The sequence below is a fragment of the Halichoerus grypus genome, chromosome 13 (genome assembly GCF_964656455.1).
Source record: "Halichoerus grypus chromosome 13, mHalGry1.hap1.1, whole genome shotgun sequence".
Lineage (NCBI taxonomy): Eukaryota > Metazoa > Chordata > Mammalia > Carnivora > Phocidae > Halichoerus > Halichoerus grypus.
In genome coordinates this window covers 48,774,843-48,799,493 of record NC_135724.1, presented here as the reverse complement: position 1 = coordinate 48,799,493, position 24,651 = coordinate 48,774,843, and the positions used below count along the sequence as shown (strand labels likewise).

Sequence of the window (24,651 nt, the reverse complement as noted above, 5' to 3'; positions counted from 1 at the left end):
AAAATGATCAGAGAGGGAGTGGAGGAGATAGAAGAGTGGGGAATGGTTGCGTTTTGTTACACCAGGTGCTAGGAGTTAGCAACATCCCCTGTTTGATATGGGAGGCAAATTCTGTGGCTCAGGAGTTAGGCTTCAACAATTGAAGAGGTCAAAGGACAGCTGAGTGGGGTCAGTGAGACACCATGGGGTGTATTTTGTTACTTAGTAAAAGGAGCAGCCTCCTAAAACCTTAAAGGATTCTCTTGAAAATCTGTGTTGTGAAAAGGTTTTATGAGTCTCATGGCAAAAACTCCTGATTTATCTAAGGAATGCTTGCTTTTGTCTAATGGAAGGATAATCCTTACCAAATGTTGGCAACTACTATAAGAGTCAATATAGGTCTGAAAGAACAGTGAGGGTTTGAAGTATACTTTGCTTTCCAAAATGTTTATCATTTTAATGTTTGTCTCTCAGTGAAGAATTTTGCACTGTTGAATTACCACCCTTTTCTTTCCTCAGAGCCAAAAGTGGAGGGTGGGGGAGAGACTGGTAAGGAGCGAGCCTACATTAATTTAAAAATTATTCGAACGAGCTTTTGACTGACCCACAAACAGGACATTACTAACCTTTAAAAACACCAAAGATTGTTAACTCTGAAAAGTTACCTTAGAATTTATTTTAATGTATAAAGGGAATAAATGGCACATGAAATATCATGTTTCTAGATTACAGAAGAGGTTTTAAAAATTTAGTTGTATTTCATAGAAGTGGGTATCAGTTGATGAATAACTATAAACCTGTGTTTCTTCCTGAATGTGTTTCTTGTACATTTTATAGTAGTAAGAAGAAAATCAATGTCAGGGTCAAGAATAGAGAATAAGAAAAGCAAGTATAATAAAGAATTTTTCTTTTTGAAGGGAAATGGAAAAGGGGCAGGGGAGGAGGGATCCGCTTGTTGTGAGAGCTGTCTTTACCAGAGCCCATGACCTCAAGATACCACTTCCATGATTATGGATACCTTTGAAAGCTGTTGGCCACCTGGCAGATAGGTAGTAAAAGGGGACTGTTAGAGGAATTTGGCAGTATTTTGATGTTCCAGTTTATTCCCTCCATACATGTACAAATACATAGAGGACATATATTACTATATATACAGTAAGGGGAAAAAGATGAAATGATGACTAGTATATAATAGACTTTGTTAAGCATTTTCTTACTAATTTGTAAATTTACAGTATTTGTGAATTACACTTGTGTGTGATTTTTTTTCAATCTCTTAATAATTACTTATTTTAAAGCAACATATGCATAAATGTAAGGCTCAGCATGCATGCAGTGTGCTCAGTGTCTATTTTCTCAAGGTTAAAGTGCCTTTCAACAACTAATTTAGAAACCTAAGTGTAGTGACTGATAATTGCCTAGAGAAAACCCACAGCTGTTTAAGTAGCACTGAAATTGTGGCAAAACTGACAAATACAATTAGCAATGTTAATAAGATAAGAAGATGGAAAGACAGAGGCAGATGACAGAGTGGAAAGATGAAGGTAGCAGAAGTAACAAATCCATATGAGAACACAATGTTCACGGTTGCTTTGAATTTCCAGCACTTTTTCATCTAAGCTAAGTCCTTTTACTTCTCTCTGAATTACCAGCAGAATAGGTGTTTTGCAAGTTAAAAAATTCAGATAAATTTTTTCAGTCCCTAAGTCACATCTAATTTTGAAAGATCATAGCTCTTTGGTTGTGATCCTGTCTAAGGAAAACAATCAGATTTTGCTGATTCTACCCAATTTTATCTGTGGTGCTTTTTAAAAGTCAAATTTAAATATACTTCTATTTTACTGTAATTATTGTGAATGGGAATTTCTTTACCCCACTTTGCACCCTTATAATTCTTATTAGTCATCTAAATACATTACAAAGGAGACCAAAGAAGTCCTGTTTCTGGATCCAGGGACCCAGTATTACCAGAACAAAACAAAACAAAAACCTGCGGAAGTCTTCAATGTATGATTACTAATTATATTTATCTGGTTAATGTTTATAGCTCACTTTCCAAACAACTTCTTGGGAAAACTAAGTGGGGATTGGAAATTAAGAGAAATTAGGTGAATGTTCTATGAAAAAGATTTAGTCCTCTGTGCTCTTCCCATTATACTTTTTAAAGCATCCAATGAAATTTGGAAAATTATTAATGGTTATCTTTTGAAATTCTACTCTGCATTTGGGAAATTGGTTTTTTGCCTCCGGTGTTTTCTGCAGATTTGAATAATTGCTGTGATAAATCCCCACAAGTTTGTTCTCTGAAACCGTAGAGACTCTGAACTCTCTGAGTGTGGCAGCCTTGATGGATGCGGTAAACCACACTTTGGAAGCATTTCTGGTTATTTAATGTTTTCTGTTCTGGATTATTGACTCTTCTCCCTGTTGAAAAATTGGTCTCTGGTGACATGGTCGAGGTCACACGTTGCCTATTATTGTTTTGCTTCTTTGATCTTAAACAGGGATTGCCTCTGGTAATTATACTAGTTCCAGAGAGTCTTGATGAGATGTGTTTATTTTACAGAAGAATTTCTGGTATTTCAAGGAAGAAAGTAAAGATTTCCAGTAGAAACATGTACCTCTTCATTGCAAAGAAAAAATAGCATTGTACTTTATCTTTTAATTATGACACTTTTTAATAATTATTATGAAATTAGTTTGCATCTTACAGTATTTACATAACAATTTAAGACATATTGCATATCCATAAGTATATTGGTAGAAATGGTTAGTTTTAGAATAAAGTTAGTAGGGCAGGGTTTTTATTTCAGTACCTAAAATACTTTTGGCTTCAGAAAATGTCAAAAGAGATTCATCCAGATTTAAATGTACAGAACTATTAAAAGAGGTTGGAAATTTTGTCTTTTAATCTATTTGCATTTTCTAAAGACTTTCAGCAAAGAGGATGAATAAAATTGAAATAACACACTTTTGTTTTGAATGCATGGTTAGCTTTGTGCTTTTTTGGAATGTGCTTGGGAGAGATAATATCTCTTCAAATTCATTTAATGTATAATTAGATAAGACACACAAAAAGCTCAATGTATTCATTATTTTTTTTTACTCATTCTAGTTTTAACAAAATATTTCCCCTAACAACTCATAATCTAATGGGAGAGTCAGACACTAGACTCAACTAATTATAATCAAGTGCAACAAATGTCAATTTCAAAGAATAAATGAAATGCAAAAAGAGCACAAAAGAGAGAGAAATGTGAATATATGCTTGCTTTTAATTTTGGATTATAGACTGTGAGAACTTGCAAGAACCATGTTTGATTTCCATTATCACTGTCGTCAGTGATTAATTTTTTTAAAGATTGAGAGAGAGCACGAGCAAGAGCAGGGGGAGGGGGAGGGGCAGAGGCAGAGGGAGAAGCAGACTCCCCACTGAACAGGGAGCCTGATGTGGGGCTTGATCCCAGAACTCTGGGATCTTGACCTGAGCCAAAGGCAGATGCTTAACCAACTGCGCCATATAGGTGCCCCAGTGAATATTTTTAATAGAGAAAAGTTGTATGAGCAGTAATGCTATATAACAAGTAATTTTCTTTTTTTTTTGATGTTTCAAGTTCATATTTAAATTCTAATTAGTTAACATATAGTGTAATATTGGTTTCAGGAGTAGAATTTAGTGATTCATCACTACAAGTAATTTTCTTATACAAAGAATCTGATAACTGTGAGGGACAATAATGATTTGTATATGTGACTGTAAAATTTCTTAATAAATAAATTGTATATAGGACCAAATAGCAGCTTTTGGAACTTTTACATTGATGGCCATTTGTTCCTAGAACAATGCCCCAGAATCTATTTGTAATGCCTAATACATGCAAGGGAAGAAGTGCATCTTACTTTTCTTAGTATCTTCAATGTAGCACAATGCTCAAAAACAAAACAAAAACAAAAAAACCCAACCTATTACTACTCTTTTTTTTTTTAAGATTTTATTTTTTTATTTTGAGAGAGAAAAAGAGAGCGAACATGCACGCGCATGTGAGTGGGGGCAGGGGCAAAGGGAGAGAGAGACTCTCAAGCAGACTCCACCTTAAGTGAGGAGCCCAAAGCAGGGCTCAGATCCCAGGACCCTGAGATCATGAACTGAGCCAAAATCAAGAGTCAGACACTTAACCAACTGAGCCACCCAGGCGCCCCTATTACTACTCTTTTTTCACATTTATTCTGTGCCAGGCACTATTCTAAAAATGTTATCTATGCATTAAATCTTATGTATTCTCACAAAAATCTATGATATTGCTGGTATTACCCCATTTTACAGATGAGAGACTAAGTAACTTGCCCATATCATATGGGTAGTGGGTATAGGATTTGAATTAAAGTCATCTGACTCTACAGCTATAGGATTTCTATAAGTGCTGCTTGGCTGGGTGGATAACTGTTAAAAGTTTGGAGAGTAAGTGACAACATCATAGAGTAAAGGGTAACAGAAAACTGACAAGGTACACGAGGTTGGCTTTTTTAGTACTATGTCTGGCACACAGACAAAAAAATTGGGCCTTAAAAACAAAAACCTCAAATCAAACCCAAATACACACACACACCACAAACAGAATGTATCATCTTCATGCTTACCTTGTTTCTATGTCAAATAGCATATCTTAGTGGGGGAAAAAACATGGACTTTTAGTCTAAACTTGAACCCTAGTTCCAAATTTATTTTTTTTAAGATTTTATTTACTTATTTGACACAGAGAGAGAGAGCACAAGCAGGGGGAGCAGCAGAGGGAGAGGGAGGCTCCCCACTGAGCAGGGAGCCCGACGTGGGGCTCGATCCCAGGATCCTGGAATCTTGACCTGAGCTGAAGGCAGATGCTTAACCGACTGAGCCACCCAGGCGTCCCCCTAGTTCCAAATTATAAACCAGATAACCCTGGCTTGTTGCAGAAACTAGATCAGTTGTTCTCTCTACCTGTCCCTATTCTGAGTTTACTTGTTTCTTTACTTGTTCCTCCATCCTATAAATGGAAGTTAGATGTAAGGATTTGACTATATTCAAATCGGCAGAAATACTTCCTACGTAGTGTGTGTGCTTCCTCTTGTCTCTTGTGGGGAGGCTCCTGATGCCGCATTGCTTCACTATTAGTGTTGCTAAACTTGAGCTGTGGGTTCAGGAGGTGTCAGCCTTATCCCTGTGTTATAAAGTTCCCCCATTTATTATCGTTGCCTAAATGAATTTTGTATTAAGGTTTGCAAAGTGGTAGTTTTATAATTCTGTCATTCTTTCCACACTTATTAGCTGAAATTCTTCATTAAAAATATTAAAACTCTCAAAAACCGGGACTATTTGGTTACTTTGAAGTACAGGAAGAGCAGAATAAATATTTCCCTCTTTCCCTTTCCTTTTAGCCACATTCAAGTAGATGCTTTGGGGGTTTTTTGTTTTGTTTTGTTTTGTTTGTTTTTTTCCAAGAGGAGATCTCTCTTTTTTTCCTTGAGTAGCAAAATTAATTTGTGAGTTTTTATATTTTAAATATGTTTCACTGCATTGCATTTTTTCTCTTTTATGTTCAATTTCTCTAGTCCTTGGCCTATGGGAACATTTCATATTGACTCATGTCTTTTGACGTGATCCATTACCCCTTGATAGCTTCTTTGCTGTCTGTTCAAGTGCATTTCCTGCCTCAGACCTGGAATTGGCCATAATTTCAAGGAGCTTTGATTCTTTTCAGTGGGGAATGGTAGTAGAAAACCACAATCAGGGTACTAGGAAGTGCTTATTGTTATTGAATTGTCATTGCTTCTCAGACTTTTCAGTAGACAGTGCTTGGAAATACAAATCCGAAATATTTTTTAAATGAGTTATTACTTTAAAAATATATATCCCTGCCTATCTTCTCCATAGCCAATCTTGCTGTTAAAACTAGACTAACCCTAAAGTAGTACCTTAGATTTTCTTTTAGCATGTACATGATTTTTTAAAATCCGTGTTTTTCTCGTTCTTTCTTGTCACTAACTGTAATGATCCTTTTTCTCCCTGTATATTTTAAAGTTAATGTTTACTTTCTCCAGATTGTTGGTATTAAAAGTCAACTTTTAGGGGTGCCTGTGTGGCTCAGTCGGTTAAGCGTCTGACTCTTGATTTTGGCTCAGGTCATGATCTCAGGGTTGTGAGATCAAGCCCTGTGTCGGGCTCCGCGCTGGGCATTGAGGCTGCTTGGGATTCTCTCTCTCCCTTTCCCTCTGCCCCTCCCCCCTCTCTAAATAAATAAAATAAAATAAAATAAAAATCAACTTTTATAAAGAGCCCAAGTGTAGTACCTTGAAAATATTTGATCAAAAGAGGAACTTGTTGAGGGAGATGATTGGGCCAATACAAGTATATCATAACTGGGGGGGAAATAGTTTAGAGTATTAGGTAGAAGGTAGTAGTAGAAACTCCAAATCTTAATGAGAAGTTCTCAGTCTAAGCGCTGGAATGAATTGTAGTCTCCCTGGAATCTTGAAGCACCAGGAAAGGGTGAAGGGATGTTCATTTTGCAAATCCAGTTGTTAAGTAATAAGCCTATGTTTTAAACTGCTGTTCAAGGATAGTCATAGAGTTGGGATTAGCTCACTCATTATATGATATTTTCCTTTCCTTTATTATATTATGCTATAATAGTGTTCATTACCTTAAAAATTGGAAAATAGAAAAAAAAAGATAGTTTATTTTTTTTTAAGAAGGCTCTATGCCGAACAAGGGGCTCGACCTCAGGTCCCTGAGATCAAGAGTCATGCTCTACCAACTGAGCCATCCAGGTGCCCTGAAAAAAAGATAGTTTAAAAACAATATAACATCAATAGATAAACATTATTAACACATTATTGTGTGTACTTCCCAGTTTTTTTTTCTGCTTGTAACAACATTATCTTTACAAGAAAAATTGTGTTTTTAAAATTTCCAGTAAATTCATACCATATTGGGGCGCCTAGGTGGCTCAGTCGTTAAGTGTCTGCCTTTGGCTCAGGTCATGGTCCCGGGGTCCTGGGATCGAGCCCCGCATCAGGCTCTCTGCTCCGCGGGAAGCCTGCTTCTTCCCTCTCCCACTCCCCCTGCTTGTGTTTCCTCTCTCGCTGTGTCTCTTTCTCTCTGTCAAATAAATAAATAAAATCTTTAAAAAAAAATTCATATCATATTATTAATGTCAGAAATTTATTTTTTACTTCTACCTACTTAGATTAAGTGGTCTGCCGCAGAATGAAGAGGGAAATAGAAATGGAATTGTGTTACTTTTTCAAAAATAATAGATTGGGCCATATCTCAAATCTAGTACTTTTTAAACTGGTGTAAGAAGAAAGTGAAGGAAGATACACTCTCAAGTTCATTCCTTCTTTTTATCATTTGGGTTTTAGGAAACTTTCTCTTGTCCTTAATAGAAAATAAAAACTTTTTCAGACGGGGAAAATATTGGAGGAAACTAAGTTATGTAAACATTCCTAATATTTTAGGGAGTTGATAAGAATGTTTTTGATTTAAAAAAAAAAAAAAAAAAGAATGTTTTTGATTTCTAGACTTGCCACATAATGGATTAATGAAACATGACCAAGTCTTCCAAAGTTGGAAGCAATGGGGAGAAAAGGGTATGAACAAGAGAGTTCTCAAAATTAGGGGACATCCATCAGATGCTTTGGAGTCTAAGGGCGGGCCTATGCTTTCTCCCCTATATATGTATATTTGGTTATTCTTTGTTAAATAATTTACCCTTTGTTTATCTTTCCCTTTCATCTAATACAGTGAGGTTTGGGGTCTTTTTCTTGAGGGGAGGGGTAGTTCTATTTTATTTTGACTTTTTAAAATTGTTGCTTGGCTTTGTGCCTACTAATGCCCCATATCTTAAGCTAAAACTCCTTTTTCAGCCTTGTCTTGTAGCCGTGAAATATAGAGACAAGGACAAATCAGCAAACAAACAAACAAAAATCTTCCTTGGGTTGTTTTGGTTTCGTTTTGTTTTATTTTGTTTTGTTTGGCTTGGCAATTAAGTAATAGTTTATAGAGTATCCTTTTACCCAATTAGGTTATTATTGTAGGTATTTAAAGAGCTGAGGGATCTCAGTGATTAAGATAGCCTAAGAGAGCTGTTGCTATAGCCAAACTGGTTAGATTCTACTCCTGTCTTTGCCATCTCCTTTTTGTTTCACCTTGAGCAAGTTCCTTAAATTCTCTAGGCCTCAGCTCTCTTAAAAATGGAGGCAATATGTTGGCGGGGATGCGGAGAAAGGGGAACCCTCCTACACTGTTGGTGGGAATGCAAGCTGGTGCAGCCACTCTGGAAAACAGTATGGAGGTTCCTCAAAAAGTTGAAAATAGAGCTACCCTATGACCCAGCAGTCGCACTACTGGGTATTTACCCCAAAGTTACAAATGTAGGGATCTGAAGGGGTATGTGCACCCCGATGTTTATAGCAGCAGTGTCCACAATAGCCAAACTGTGGAAAGAGCAAAGATGTCCATCGACAGATGAATGGATGAAGAAGATGTGGTATATATATACAATGGAATATTATGCAGCCATCAAAAGGAATGAAATCTTGCCATTTGCAACAACATGGATGGAACTGGAGGGTATTCTGAGCGAAATAAGTCAATCAGAGAAAGACATGTATCATATGACCTCACTGATATGAGGAATTCTTAATCTCAGGAAACAAACTGAGGGTTGCTGGAGTGGTGGGTGGTGGGAGGGATGGGGTTGCTGGGTGATAGACATTGGGGAGGGTATGTGCTATGGTGAGTGCTGTGAACTGTGTAAGACTGATGAATCACAGATCTGTACCTCTGAAACAAATAATACATTATATGTTAAAAAAGAGAGAGAAGATAGTAGGAAGGGAAAAATGAAGGGAGGGAAATCGGAGGGGGAGATGAACCATGACAGACAATGGACTCTGAGAAATAAACTGAGGGTTCTAGAGGGGAGGGGGATGGGGGAATGGGTTAGCCTGGTGATGGGCATTAAAGAGAGCACGTACTGAATGGAGCACTGGGTGTTACACACAAACAGTGAATCATGGAACACTACATCAAAAACTAATGATGTAATGTATGGTGATTAACATAACATAATAAAATTTTAAAAATGTGAAAAAAAATGGAGGCAATAGAGTACTTACCTGGGCCAGTTAGCAGGCTCTCCATGTTACTTGTAATTGTCCAAAGAAGAATGTTTCCTTTCACATTTCTTGACAATGACAACAAGGACCACCACTACCAGTAATAGTAATAATGATAGCAGCACCTGGTAGCATATCACCTGCCTGTTAGATGCCTACCATGTGTACGTGCTTCACACATAGCTTAAAGTTAACATTTGAAAAATAAGAATATATATTCTGAAATCTTATCTTAATGCTTTATTTTTTTAAAGATTTTATTTATTTATTTGAGAAAGAGAGGGTGAGGAAGAGCATGAACAGTGGGGAGGGGCAGAGGGAGAGGAAGAAGCAGCCTCCCTGCTGAGCAGGGAGCCCGACGTGGGGCTTGATCCCAGGAACTGGGATCATGACCTGAGCCGAAATCGAGTCGGGCGTTTAACCGACTGAGCCACCCAGACGCCCCTTATCTAATGCGTTAGTTGTAAAAAGTCTTTGGGGATCAAGTTAAAGGAAATGTTTCTTCCTCTGTCCTGTGTACTTCGTAATTACTATAAGAGTAATTATTGTATTAATAATACAGTAACTATTAACCGTGAAACATTTGACAAAAGGGAAATAAAAACATCACAGATCAAGAAGTAGTCTCCCTCAAATTGTATTGCTTCTCCTTTCCCTTTTCAACAGAAAAAAGGAGAATTTGGAAGAGGCCATGGAGCCATTAGCAGGTACCTATTTCCCAAGCTCCCCTTTTCCTTACTTCTTCAGTCCCTATTCCTAAAGCCACCAGTGATGGAAGCTGACTGTTCTACTCCAGCCTTTTTATTTTTCTGTAGAAAAGGGAAAAGGCTAGAGCATAAAGACACCAAACCACAATGGTGTGGTGGTTTGTACTTGATCCTACTTGCATTTTGAGCAATTAATTAGTGGTGCATGGGGCAATTAAGCATCCAACTCTTGATTTCAGCTCAGGTCATGATCTCAGGGTGGTGAAATTGAGCCCCACATCAGGCTCCATGCTGCTGTGTGAGGAGCCTGCTTAAGAGTCTTTCTCTCCCTCTGCCACTCCCCACCCCTTTCTCTCAAAAAGAATTATTGGGGGGCACCGGGGTGGCTCAGTCAGTTAGGCATCTACCTTCGGCTCGGGTCATGAACTTGGGGACCTGGGATGGAGCCTCGCATCAGGCTCCCTGCTCAGCAGGGACCGTGCTTTTCCCTCTCTCTGTGTGTTCTCTCTCTCTTTCTCTCAAATAAATAAATAAAAATCTTTAAAAAAAAGAATTAGTGGTGCAGAAAGCCCATATTTTGTACCATGTCTTTCTTAGAGATTTCTTTAATGTCACAAGAGTGTCTATTAGCATCTCAGAGGTCTGTAGTCCTTAATGAAAGCCCGATACATAAGTTACGCATATATATGTAGAAATTGCAAGTTTGCTTTCTTATTGTATTTGATTCAACAACTGATTCTGAAAATTCTGAAAAGTAGTTCTCTGTTTTCTGACCTGAAGTTGGATTTATTCACAGTGAATTACAGTGGGATGTTATGCCATCTCAGGCACTGGAGATCTTTGAGATTCAGATGAAAGGAACACTGGTAGTCTGGGTGGATAATGCCAACAGTTTCAGTGACCCTAAAAATTATAGCATATGATATTAAGAATACATTGCACTAACAAGGCTTCTTCCTTGAACTCTCCCTTTCTTTTGGTAACATTGAACTGGAAATTGGGTAGCATTGAACTTGAACTAATAAAGGGAAGAACTCCATACTCAGCACTAAAGAAGTCTAGGGTCAGTTTTATAATTCTTCACATTATCATTTGAAAAATGCCCAGTTATGTTTTCACTTGGAATAATCAGTCACTTCCTTTTACTCTTCCAACTGTTTCATGGGTACTTCCCTTTGTCTTCCCCTGAATATTGCTAGTGCACTTGTTGGATTATGTATATCTTCTATGATGGTGAAACTTGATCACCCATTTTCTGTTGACTTAATATTTTTATTCAGCACAATATTTATTTGCTATACATATATGTATCTGTTATATTGCTCCTTAAACTATAAATTAAAGAGATTGAAATTATGTAGTCCTCCAGGTGCAACTGGGCACTTCTTTATTAAACTAAAAAGATCTCTTAGAGAATATGGTTCTCAAGGTTTTCAATAATAAAAGGAAGATAACTTGTTGAGCAGGTAATAGTTAAGTAGAGGCAAGATTTCCAGGCATTTGGTGCTCTGGAGAAAGGCTAAAGGTCCACCTTTGAAGTTATTCCATTGTTCTCCACAGTTAAGAAATGCCATGGCTGTGCTGGTAGTTTTCTCCCTTCTGCAAAGAAGAAAGGTGAAATGGCTATTAAATTTTGACTTACATACATAAACTGGTGACACAGCATATTTCTCCTGCAACCCCACCCTGTTTTGATCCCATGTGGTTCTACTGAAAAATAAATTGTTTTTGAGCTTTAGAAAATTTAAATTGTTTATAGTTATACTAATGGGGAGTCTTAGAAGCTTGGACAAAAACTTGGTATTTCAGGAGAACTTTATTTAACAGACCTTGTTGTTTTTCTTCCACTTACAGTTTTGAGTATCATACATATACTTTTGGGTATGTACTTTTTATAAGAAAGAAACCTAGTAATTTATTTCTTCTAGTTTTATAGAGATAAAATTGACACATAACATTGTACAAGTTTTAGATGTACAATATGATGATTTGATAAAGGTATATGTTGCAAAATTGTTCCTACAGTGAGTTTAGTTAACCATCACCTCATACAGTTACAAAATTTATTTTCCTTATAAAGAGGAACTTACTAATTTAAATCCATGGCATTTAGTTTCTTATTACCTATTTTGAGAAAGATTTGCCAAAATATAATTCCAGCTTTTCCTCAAATCATAAGTATCTCTAACAAAGCTTTGATAAACTTAGCTACTCTGATGGAAATCTCTGAATACTACTCACTGCTACCAGGAATCATGTAAACGGCCTTCTTTGCTATAGAGAGACACTCAGAGCCACCAAAATCTCCTATGGAGCTCATGCATATAAATCTGAGAAACCCAATAGTAAGTTTGTGCTATGCATCACCCATTCTCTGCTGAGTCATCACCACTGGGTCTTGGCCTTCTTTTCCTGCTGAGCCCAGATGCATGCTCAGGGTCCTTCTTAATTAGTCCTCTGGGGACTCCCTCCAGAGAGTCAATCAAAGTTGGAGTTCCAGAAGAAATTTAGTATCTGTCCCTCTCCTTGATGAGATAAGTGGGACTAAGATATTCTCAAATTGCCTTTCTTTTCTTTTTTTAAATTTTTTAAGTTTTATTTATTTAAGTAATCTCTACACCCAATGTGGGGCTTAAACTCACAACCCTGAGATCAAGAGTTGCACACTCTTCTGACTGAGCCAGCCAGGTGCCCCTCAAATTGCCTGCCTTTCTTCTTTTTTTTTTTTTAAGATTTTATTTATTTATTTGTTAGAGAGAGCACAAGCAGGGGGAGAGACAAAGGGAGAGGGAGAAACAGGCTCGATGTGGGACTTGATCCCAGGACCCTGGGATCGTGACCTGAGCCGAAGGCAGATGCTTAACCGACTGAGCCACCCAGGCGCCCCTCAAATTGCCTTTCTTGAAACGAGATTTATCCAAGTTGAGCCTGTACTCTAGGAGTGCAGGATTTATCATCATAGCTAAATATTGAGTTCTGGTTCTGACCTTTACCAGCTGGATGATAGCAGGCAAGTCACTTGGCTTCTCCAAGCCTTAGTTTTTCATCTATGAAATGAGAAGAGGCCCTATCTACTTCAGAATACTAAGGATTAAATAAAATAATTTTTATGAACTGTTTAGTGTACTGTCCAGCTCAACATCTCTCAAACTTTTCATCTCAGAATCCCTTTATACTCAGAAATTATTGAGTTGTGCTTATGTGGATTGTATTTATTAGAAATTAAGACTAAGAAAATTTTTTTTTCTTTTTAAAGATTTTTATTTATTTGAGAGAGAGAGAAAGCACAAGCAGGGGGAGGGGCATGGGGAGAAGCAGGCTCCCCACTGAGCAAGGAGCCCGATGCAGGACTGGATCCCAGGACCCTGGGATCATGACCTGAGCTGAAGGCAGATGCTTAACCGACTGAGCCACCCAGGCGCCCGAAAAAAATTTTTTTTAAGATTTTATTTTTTTATTTGACAGAGACACAGTGAGAGAAGGAACACAAGCAGGGGGAGTGGGAGAGGGAGAGGGAGAAGCAGGCTTCCTGCAGAGCAGGGAGCCCGATGCGGGGCTGGATCCCAGGACTCTGGGATCATGACCTGAGCCGAAGGCAGATGCTTAACGGCTGAGCCACCCAGGCACCACAAGACTAAGAAAAAATTTTAAAAGATTTTATTTATTTATTTGAGAGAGAGAGAGAAAATGAGTGGTGCAGAGGGGCAGAGGGAAAGAGAAAGAGAGGCAGACTCCCTGCTGTGCAGGGAGCCCAAGGCAGGGCTCAATCCCAGGACCCAGAGATCATGACCTGAGCCTATTTAAAACACATAGTAACTTAAAGAATTAAAATAATAAACCCATTATATGTCAACATAAAAAACATATTTTGTGAAAAAGAACTGTATTTTCAAAAAAAAAAAGTTAGCAAGAAGCATGGTCTGTCTGCTTCCACATTCGACTTGTTGCAGTATCACACATCATGCAGCCTCTGGAAAATTCTACTGTACACGTATGAGAGACTGAGAGTAAAAAAGGCAAATACTATCCTAGTAATAAGTTTGAAAAGAGTTTTGACCTCCTGGGCCCCGGAAAGGGTTTTGGTGACCTCAGACCGCACTTTGAGAAATGTTGGTGTAGCCAATAGTTAGCACCTCATGAATTGTAGTTATTATTTATATACATGGAGATTTTTGTAACTAGCAAGAACTATACAAATATTAGTTATGAGAAGTAAAGGCCACGACTTTAGAACTTCCTACATTATACTTTCCTAAAGGGTCCCAAATGAGATTATGATTTAGATGAAGAAAAAAACACACTTTTAAAAAATAAATACTAATAATACATGAATGACTTCTTTGGGTTTAAAAGGTTTAAATCTTTATTTTCGGAATTTGTCAATTAAGTATATTATCATAAAGCTTTCATTTTTTTTTTTTCCCCAGAGAAGCATCTCCCCCCACTGTGCCAGGGTAAGAAGATTTTAGTAGAGAGAGAAGTAACTAGAGATTTACTCTAAAAGCACTGATAGAGTTGGTATAGGGTTATGGGAGCCCACTAGTTTTAAGGAGGAGGTGTGGCCCCATTGTCACCATGTTCAGCTTCACAATTGACAGGTCAATCTTGATTTACTGGTTGGAGAACCTTAAAGCATTTATTACTGTTTGATTCTCAGATATAAGCTCCTCTAAAGGGTCTTTTTGAAATGGGTTTGGATTATAAAGACAAAAAGCAGAAGTGATGTAACGGATAAACTGATACAAATTGTCTTAAGAAATATAGGTAAAGTTCATGTATGAATCTTAATAAGATGTATGGATATAGTTTATATCAGCCCTTCGTGTACTTTGCAGACGTAGAGTCCTCTAATCATATCAATTTTTTCCTTTCTTCCTCTTTCTCTTTTGGGGGGGGTGGTGTAGACCATGGGGAATTCATATGCTGGGCAACTGAAATCTGCTCAATTTGAGGAAGCTCTCCACAACTCCATAGAAGCATCTCTCAGATGTAGTAGTGTGGTACCACGGCCAATTTTTTCCCAGCTGTACTTGGACCCTGACCAGCATCCTTTCTCATCTGCAGGTAAGTTTCTCAATCCCACACATTTCTAGACTCCTTTTAAAAGAAGTGGAAATTCCAAATCTGGGGACCTCTGAAGTAAATTGATTAAATGTTAGACATTGCTTGTCTCCCTGTCCTCCGATATCTTTTAGAACTATGAATTTTTCTTTTGGTTATTTTTCCATAAACATCTTTTTATTAACTTAGCTGTGATTTATTTGCTCACCCAGATGTAAAACCCAAGGTGGAGGATCTGGATAAAGATTTGGTGCACCGCTACACTCAAAATGGAAGCCTGGATTTTTCTAACAGTCTAACAGTTAATGAAATGGAAGATGATGAAGATGATGAAGAAATGTCTGATTCAAATAGCCCACCAATTCCCTATTCACAAAAGCCTGCCCCAGAAGGGTCTTGCACTACAGATGGTAGGTTTCATTTTTGTTTTGTTTCTGATCCCTCTTTATTGTCTGGCTAGTTTCCAGTCATCGCATGTGGTGCTCAAGGCTGGAAACCAGTAATTACAGAAAGGAATGAGGAATGATTATGCTCTCACTGACATTATCTCCTATGATTTCCCAGCAGGTGTCTATAAAAAAGACAGGTATTATCGTTCTATCTTCTAGATGAAGAAAGTAGGATTCAGAGCAGTTGAATGACTTCTCTGAGATGATATGTGGCAAAGCAAGCCTAGGCCCAGATCGGGGTTTTTCCTGCAAGAATACTACTATTTTAGGAACTTTTAAAGTGTCCTGTCTTGGGGCGCCTGAGTGGCTCAGTCGTTAAGTGTCTGCCTTCGGCTCAGGTCACGGTCCCTCCCAGGGTCCTGGGATCGAGCCCCGCATCGGGCTCCCTGCTCTGTGGGAAGCCTGCTTCTCCTTCTCCCACTCCGCCTGCTTGTGTTCCCACTCTCGCTGTGTCTCTCTCTGTCAAATAAATAATTAAAATCTTAAAAAAAAAGAAAAGAAATCCCAGAAATGCAAATCAAACTATATTTAAAAAAAAATAAAAAAATAAAGTGTCCTGTCTTCCTACTTCTTTCTCTTCCACCCTCAAAATAATAATGGATATATTCGATGTTTTATATTTACCTTTTCCATTTATTTTGAACAGTCATACAGTATAGTGTTATTTGTAGAAGATAAAAATGTACATATTTTGATAACCCCATTTTATTTTGTCAACCTCCTCTTCCACTAAGGCTTCAACCACACTTTAAAAAGGAAATCCAAATATAAAACGTTCTCAGTATTTCATGGTTTTGATGATATCACAACTTAAAATATACTCTCTTCCCTCTTTTAGTGTATGTGCTGTTTTCTGGCTATCCCAGCCTAATTAGTATGTGGATTCTACTTTATCCATATTAGCTAGGGTACAGCTTTTATACCCAGACGGGCTTGAGTATAGAATCACATGGGGTGATTACAATGCATGCAAATCTTGGGGGTGAGGAGGTAGGAGGAGAGGGGTAAGATTCCAGGACATTCTCCCTACAAAGCTTGAATTGCAAATAATCTGGGATAAACTAGAAATTCAAATGTGCAAATCCAGATAAATGAGTGTGCACTGTTTGAAAGTTTGATTTTTCTCTTGCCTTTTTTTTCTTTTCTCTCTCTCCCTTCCTTCTCCTTTCCATTCCTTTCCTTTCCTTTCTTTCCTTCTCAAAAGAATCTGATAAACTGTAAAAAGCTCAAAATCCTTAATTCTAGTAGCTTATCTGCACCTGGGCCTGCCTCTAGCACATCATTCTTTATAAATTTTCTTCCACATGTGATTGGTTTCTTTTGCCCAGACTTAATATAATATATATCAATTTACTCATTATTGTTGGTAATATAGGTCTTTAAACCTATATTTGTGTAGAAGGTGACCGGATTGGGTTTCCACTTAGTCTTTTATATCCATTTTTGTACTTTTTATTTAATTGATCAGTCAAGTCATACTTTACAGTTAACAACCAGACATTGAAATTATGCTTAAAATATTGTTAGATTGTCATTGAGGATCTTGTTATATGTAAGAATTAAATAGAACCAGAGTAAAAGCTTTAGGGGATAGTTTTGAAATATCAAATTTTATACCAAAAATGGGGGCGGGGCTCCCCATTTTTCCTATGTTCTGAATGTGTTTTCAGTTTGCCTTTTGGGGGTGCTGACACTGGTATTACTAACAAGCAGGTGTGGAAAGCTGTTTAGTGCACACCAAGGTAGAAACACCGTGATCTAACAGATAGCAACTATTTCTTGAACTTTAAAACACGAGAACACTACTCTTATAGCGGTTATGTAAAGTGTAAGGGAAGGGTAATAGTTAATTTTAGAGAGGAAGGTTAAAACTTGGAGGCGCAATTTTCCTTGTGTGTGTGTGGCGGAGATCCCACTCAAGTATAAATTCACATTCCAAAACAACTTGAAAGCACTAGTCCTACAGGTAGATTCCTACATCAGCTACTTTGGTTTCTTATAATGAATTACATGTCTGTATTTTCCCCCTTTTAATTCCCCGGAAGGTGGCCATTAAAAACAAAAAGCGTAGTTTATAATTTGATACTTTAAAGTTTGTCCATAGCTCTTTTAATTTGGCTCAGTCTAGGGTAGTTCCAAGAGCCCTCTCCCTCCAAATACAGAACAGTCCTGAAATTTTTCTTATAGAAATTGAGGTTTGCTAGAGTGGAGGCGGGTGGGAGGGATGGGGTGGCTGGGTGATGGACACTGCGGAGGGTATGTGCTATGGTGAGCGCTGTGAATTGTGTAAGACTGATGAATCACAGACCTGTACCCCTGAAACAAATAATACATTTTATGTTAATTTAAAAAAAAAAAAAAGAAATGATGGTGAATTTGGGCAATATAATGCCTGGACTTGTCTTAGCATACCACCTTCCCTTCGTGGGAAATCCTCTATTTACCTAAGACTTAAAGGAAGGGAAAGCTATTTTTAGAGGCAATTTAGATAAGCAGATACTTAATACCTGATGGGCTTCTAGGGTTACCATTCAGATGTAAATTTTGGTTGCTAATTTCTTATGTAAATTATTGGAATAGTGTAGGTTCCCACCCTGCTGGGAAGCAGTTGATTGTCTAAAGAGGTGAAGGGCAACCAAATTTGAGGCCTCCAAATACTGCTTTGATTACTTTAGTTTGTGTTGACAGCTGTTTCGGTAAACGGTCCCCTCCCCCGCTTAGATTACTCTGTAACCTTCCAGTTGGAGATAATTGGAGAATGTAAATCTGGTTCTGCGAAGTGAAAACCTTGGCTATTTTCTTAAGGAAATGCAGATGAAGTTTACAAAGAAGGGCCATCTGCCATTATTCCTTTTCTTAATTAAAATAATTTGCTGCAGAGGTCTTGGGGTTAAGGGAGCATTTCAGTACTGCTCTCAAAAAATGAAGCTACTTAGGGGCAAGTTGTCAAATAAATTGTTATTTGTGTGCCCACATCGATAACTTATCTTTCTTTCCCTGCATACAGTAAACAAGCTTAGATCCTTCCTTAGGGCACTCTTCCCCAGGTCTTCCAGAAGCCTCTAAAAGAAAGATTCTTTCAGGATTAGTTCAGATGTGATTCAAAATTACCCTACAGGGGAGTAATAAGGTTTCTTTTCATTTTGTTTGAGGCTTTACTTGAGATTGAATAATTGATCTTTATTATATTAATAATCTGACATATTTCTAGAGACTAGAACTACCTGCTTCTCCAGATATTTGGAACCTACAGACCTTCAAATATAATCACATTTCTTAAGCTACCCACTCTTCTTTACAGACACACACAGCTTATTTTCAATCTTCAAAAAAACTAAATATTGCTTTTTGCATAATGTTTTTTCTTAATTGGAGATCCCTGATAATATATTTTGTATATAATTAGCTGATCTGAATCCCAAGAATGAGGGTTTAGAGGAAACAGTTAAAAGATATCATAGCAAAAGGCCAGACCCTTGCCAGGTGAGTGTATTCTCAGAATAATTACAAACTAAACTAAGGAATTTTTTCTTGATTTTGCAACCATTTCTGGCCTTGGATTGATTTCCTCCTGACCCTGTTACTGGACTCAGCCTTGCTTTCTCTTTCTCTCCTGTTCGCTTTCCTCTTAACTGAATTGGCCCAGTGGCTTGTGTTGGTGAGTAACATGAAGGCAAGAAGACAAAACAGGACATTGTAAAAATAGACTTTATTTTATTTTTTTAAAAGATTTTATTTATTTATTTGACAGAGAGATAGTGAGAGCAGGAACACAAGCAGGGGGAGTGGGAGAGGGAGAAGCGGGCTTCCTGCCGAGCAGGGAGCCCGATGTGGGACTCAATCCCAGGACCCTGAGATCATGACCTGAGCCGAAGGCAGATGCTTAACGACTGAGCCACCCAGGTGCCCAATAGACTTTATTTTTTTAGAACAGTTTTAGATTTAAAGAAAAGTTCAGAAAATAGTATAGAGTATATCCCTGTAGTTTCTCCTATTGTTGACATCTTACATTATTACTAATTTTTTAAAAAGATTGTATTTATTTATTTGAATGAGAGAGAGAAAGCACCAGCGGGGGTGGGGTGGTGTGGAGGGGCAGAGGATGAGGGAGAAGCAGACTCCCCACTGAGCAGGGAGCCTGAGGTGGGACTCAAACCCAGGACCCTGGGATCATGACCTGAGCCCAAGGCAGATGCCTAACCGACTGAGCCACTCAGGCGCCCCTATTATTAATTTTAATAATAATTAAAGTTCATAGTTTATTTGGGTTCCTTAATTTTTACCTAATATCCTTTTTCTGTTCCAGAATCTCACCAGGATACTAAATTAGTTAGTCATCATGTCTCCTTAGGGTCCTCTGGGCTGTGACAGTTTCTCAGACTTCCCTTGTTTCTGATGACTCTGACAGTTTTAGGAATTATTGGTAAGGTATACTGTAGGTGACCCTCTACTGGAGTTTGTCTGATGTTTTTCTCCTGATTAGACTGGGGTTATGGGTTTGGGGAAGGAAGATCAGAAAGGTAAAGTGACATTTTCATCATATTATACCAAGGGTACATTCTATCAACATGATTTATGACTGTTGATGTTGACCTAGATCACCTGGTGGAGGTAGTGTTATCTCCATGCTTTCCCCCACTTTCCATACTGTGGAAGAAAGTCACTATGCTCAGCTTACACTTAAAGAATGGGGAATTATGTTCCACCTTCTTGAGGGCAGAGTATCTGCATAAATTATTCAAAATTCTGCATGGGAATTAGTCTCTTCCCCCCCCCCCCCACTTATCAGTTTATTCAGTCCTTTATATCATTATGCACTCGTGGATATTTATTTTATGTTGAGTTATAATCCAATACTACTTTACTTTGTTCCTCAGATTGTTCCAGTTTTGGACATTGGAAGCACCTTCAGTTGCTTCTTGTGCCCCTTTTATATACTCTCATCATTGTGGCTTTTTTTTTTTAAAGCATAAAATAGGGCATTTTCTCTTTTCATTGCCATAAACACCCCTTAAAATTTTTTTGAGGAGAGTAGTAGAAAACATGGTTTTAGAATCCAGTCATTGTTTAATAATTATTACTTTCGACCTCTAGGTGTCCTCATATCGTAAGTGGGAAAACCCTGAAAGGCTGGAATACTGAAAACTATTTGTATTTCTTAATTTGGGCAGACTGTGTATTTCTCTTTTTGCCGCAGAAATCATTCTGAAATCATCTTTCTTCTGTAGAAAATCCTGCTTTCTTCAGGTGTTCTCCACACTATGTCTTCTTGACTCTGTATCTGTTAAGCCCAGAACCAAAATTGTACTTTCCCCCTTGATTTCCCTTTGCTGCATTGTACTGCTTTTAGAAATCTCATCAGAAAAACCGTGAATTTTAAGGTTTCATCAGCAAGTATGAGGTAGGTGGGTGCCTACAGACCATGGCTCACAGGCAGGAGCTGGTGTGGAAAGTGCCTCCCGGGATTCAGCTGGAAAGTTGGGTAGTAGGTCTTAGCCAAAAAATAGGCAAGGAAGAAACAATAGGAGAGGGTCCTTCTACATCAGACCAAGGGAAGGTGAAGCATTATGTGTGAGTTAGATGTTAACGTCAGTGATGGGGGACCATCAGTTTAGAGTCAAGACAGGTTTTAGTCCCACCTTTTCCAGTTACTATTTGAACTTGGACCATCTTAACCTTTATGGGCCCTCGTGTCCTCATTTACATACTAAATAGATTAGTGTTACCCAATCTTTGACTCACAAATTTCTTTTATAGTAATATGTAGTCTTTTGAACTCCTTAGGAATTTAAAACCTAATTCTGTCGCTACGTGGCATGTGATAAAGAATTAATTTTAAGTAGAAAGTATTTATTTTAGACCAGTATGTTAATATACTCTGATCTTATTCATGCATATGAGAAAAAAATTGTCTACATTTAATTATTCAGTAATTGCTATTTAATTTATTCAAAGTTAATTGTGTAAGAAAAAGCATATTTCATTGACAAATTCAAAAATAAAATATAGCTTTTCAGGGGGCTAAGTATATTTAAATGTTTTCTGGCATCAAAAAAAAAGGAAGTCAAAATCTACTTTTAATACCCAAATTTTGGAATTTTTATATTTTAGGATTAAAAAGGTATAGTAGTATATTTTTATAATTTTTGCATTTTTGCTCTATATGACGAAAAGGTTTCAGGCTGCTGCTTGCAGAATTTCTGCTCCTGAAAAGGCTGCAGAATGAGGTCAGCTTTTCCCTTTTACATGAAAAGCCAAATTGGATTATAATCTCTAAATTTTACTTTTGACATTGCTTTTTTCTTTTTTGTGTGTGTGTCCTAGAAACATATTGGTGCACTTTATATAATTTTATAATTTAATGAGTGGGGTTGGGATTGAATCTTTCATTTCTAGCAAGAGCATCTTTAGACACATTTGTAAAATGACTGCTTATTTACACAATCAGTGCTCCCTGAGCTTCCCATCATTAACCAGCAGTGTATTACAAGTATAAATTAAGTGACATATCAATACACATGGCTGATAATAAAAACAGTTGTGTGGGGGTGCCTGGGTGGCTCAGTTGTTAGGTGTCTGCCTTCCACTCGGGTCATGATCCCAGGGTCCTGGGATCGAGCCCCGCATCAGGCTTCCTGCTTGGTGGGAAGCCTGCTTCTCCCTCTCCCACTCCCCCTGCTAGTGTTCCCTCTCTCACTGTCTCTCTCTTGCTGTCAAATAAATAAATAAATAAATCTTAAAAAAAAATTGTGTGAAAATCAAAGCCACATACTGATATGGGGTTCAAACAAATGAGTCCTAAGTTCATTCAACTGGTTTCCACTATCCTTTTAAGTGTAGCAGGGAAGGCCCTCAGAACATTCTGTTTTAAAACTAGGATATTAGAATGATTATTTATTAGTCTTTAGAAACTGGTAATGGTATTTATTTGAGTTTGACTTATAATTCCAAGTATCATGGAATACCTTTATAAATCCCTGGGAGTGTGATAACTACCTGTTGGGAGATGCTGAGATGATCTTTAGGTTCTGTATAGCTCTGATGTTCTAAAAAGCTCATAATTTGCAAATTCATATAAACTGGTACAGATTCATCATTTCATCTAGTCCATTCCTTCTAATGTGGTGTGAGTCAAAGTTGTAGAAAGGTTTTATTACTACTTCTTAGTGACAAAGACAGCTCCCCAAGCATCCTGTTTTCCATCAATAGGTAATCATGAACCTCTCATCACTGAATTTATCTATACCTTTTGGGAAGATATGTGGTCTGCCTTTTGGAGCAAGTCATGATGAAGGTGCTATTTCTTAGGGAAATGTGTTTCTAGGTTTACTGTCTACACAAATTAATAATTCCTTTGATTAAAGAAATTAGTGTTTCAGCACTTTAAAATGCCTCCTAGATTTAATATTTTAGAATTTGGTTAAATGTCTATGCTCACCTCTCATGGTTTTAGATCTGGATTATAATTGTTCTTAGCTTTTCTTTTGCCAAGTTGAGTAGTATATTTCTTGGTCTGCTTTTGTGTGTGTGAGAGAGAGAGAGAGCACACAAGCAGGGGGCGTGGCAACAGAAAGAGAAGCAGGCTCCCCGCTGAACAAGGAGCCCGATGCGGGGCTCGATCCCAGGACCCTGGGATCATAACCTGAGCCGAAGGCAGACACTTAACGACTGAGCCACCCAGGCGTCCCTTTTTGGCCTGTTTTTATATAGTAAACTTCCCATCTCTTACATCCCTGACATTACTGAGTTCATTATGTAACCTTAGACAAGCTCCCTAACCTTTCTGAGCCTCAATGTCTCCATCTTTGGAAAGGAGTTGGTAATTGTTGAGAGGATTAAATAAGATAATCTATGCAGTGGTTAGCACTGTACCTGGCTTATGTTAAGTGCTCCATAAGTTTTTCCGCCATCGATACCATCATCATCATCATTTCCCCACTTTCAAACCTGTGAGTCCTGTCCCTTAAATGGGGTGAGGGCAGCAGAATTTTTTTAGGGGTTTTATGTATCCATAGTTTCCAAAAAATGTTTGTAAACTAAATAAATAATATGATTCACATGTACAAATTACTATTTTTCAAATACATATAGGTGATATTGTGAATAATAAAATATAGATTCATTCAAAATTGTTAAAGAATTCACAATAACATTCTGCTATTGTTTTTCTCAGTTCACAAGCACTAAAGTTAAATTTGAAAGTTTTTAGTGTTAAAAGGGGACCTGTAAGCTTGAAATGGTTGAACCCCATTGTCATATCATTTTAGTCTTTCTTCTGTTGACTTCTTCCAATTCCATTATGTCTGCTTTTGAGATTTGATGAGCCAAACCATATGTTTGGATGTTGTTTTCTTATTATTTCTCATATACTAACTGATCGCATCCAATTGTTTGTTGGCATTTGGTTAACATCATACAATGAATCGATATTGGAAGAATTTAGCATGGTTTATTCCCTACTTTGTATTGGGCAATAATGATGGTCTCTTCAGGTTTGTGTGCGGAGAGTTATATGTCCATGCTTCATCTTCCACAACTCTCTGAAATAGTATTTATCATACTTTTATTCACCCTCTTTTGGTTGCAAGTGAACCCCAACCCAGCTGACATTAGCTTTAGATAGAATGAAGAAGTTATTCAAAGAATTCTTAAGCAAAATGTTTCATGGTCAAACCATGGGAAAAGCACATATACTGGGCTTCAGGGGCCCACATGCTGCCAGAATATTCCCCCTGAGCCTCCTGTCTGCAGACAGTGCTGACAGACTTCTCTCACAAGGCAAGAAACCGAGCTGCCACACACCCAACTAAGCCACACTCTGGCTCCATGTTCAGAATTCCTAGAGAAAAGGCTTTGAATGGCTTAGTTTATGTCAGGTGCCTCTGACTAATCAACTATGGTGGGAAAGGCAGGATATTATAGTGGCCAGCTTGGACCAGGTGCCAGTTCCAGTCAGTCTAGAATATCACAATTCTCCAAGAGGAATCATGTAATTAGAGTTCGGGGAGGACTGATTTTCTCCCAGAAGATGTAACATGGGTGCTTTGCCTCAGAAAATAGCTGTCCTCTGTAATATTGTTTTGTGACTATACATTTTGTTCCTTATACATTTTTTCAGTTAACTATAATGCGAGCTCTTAAAGGAAGGTGTATTTGTTCAACTCTATCCCCCGGCCTATGGCAGCACCTGGTGCAAATGATTTTTAATAAATGATGAACTAATGAATTAGTGTAATATGTTATGGTACATAAAGTGGTTATGTAAGGTTTTGTCTGTGTTGTCATGTTGTAGCTCATGA

At 37.8% G+C, this 24,651-nt stretch overlaps 1 protein-coding gene across 5 annotated transcripts in view; it reads left to right on the top strand.

The window, feature by feature from the left end:
* The window catches only part of GREB1L (GREB1 like retinoic acid receptor coactivator), a 268,214-nt gene that overhangs the window by 119,301 nt on the left and 124,262 nt on the right, over positions 1–24,651 (top strand). For all 5 annotated transcript variants that reach the window (XR_013443367.1, XM_078060543.1, XM_078060541.1 and 2 more), the window contains 2 exons: positions 14,747–14,906; positions 15,116–15,313. Coding sequence is in view for 4 of the 5 variants with exons in the window: in XM_078060543.1 (XP_077916669.1) it covers positions 14,750–14,906; positions 15,116–15,313 (355 nt within the window). In the remaining variant the exon portion in view is untranslated. The remainder of the gene's footprint in view (positions 1–14,746; positions 14,907–15,115; positions 15,314–24,651) is intronic.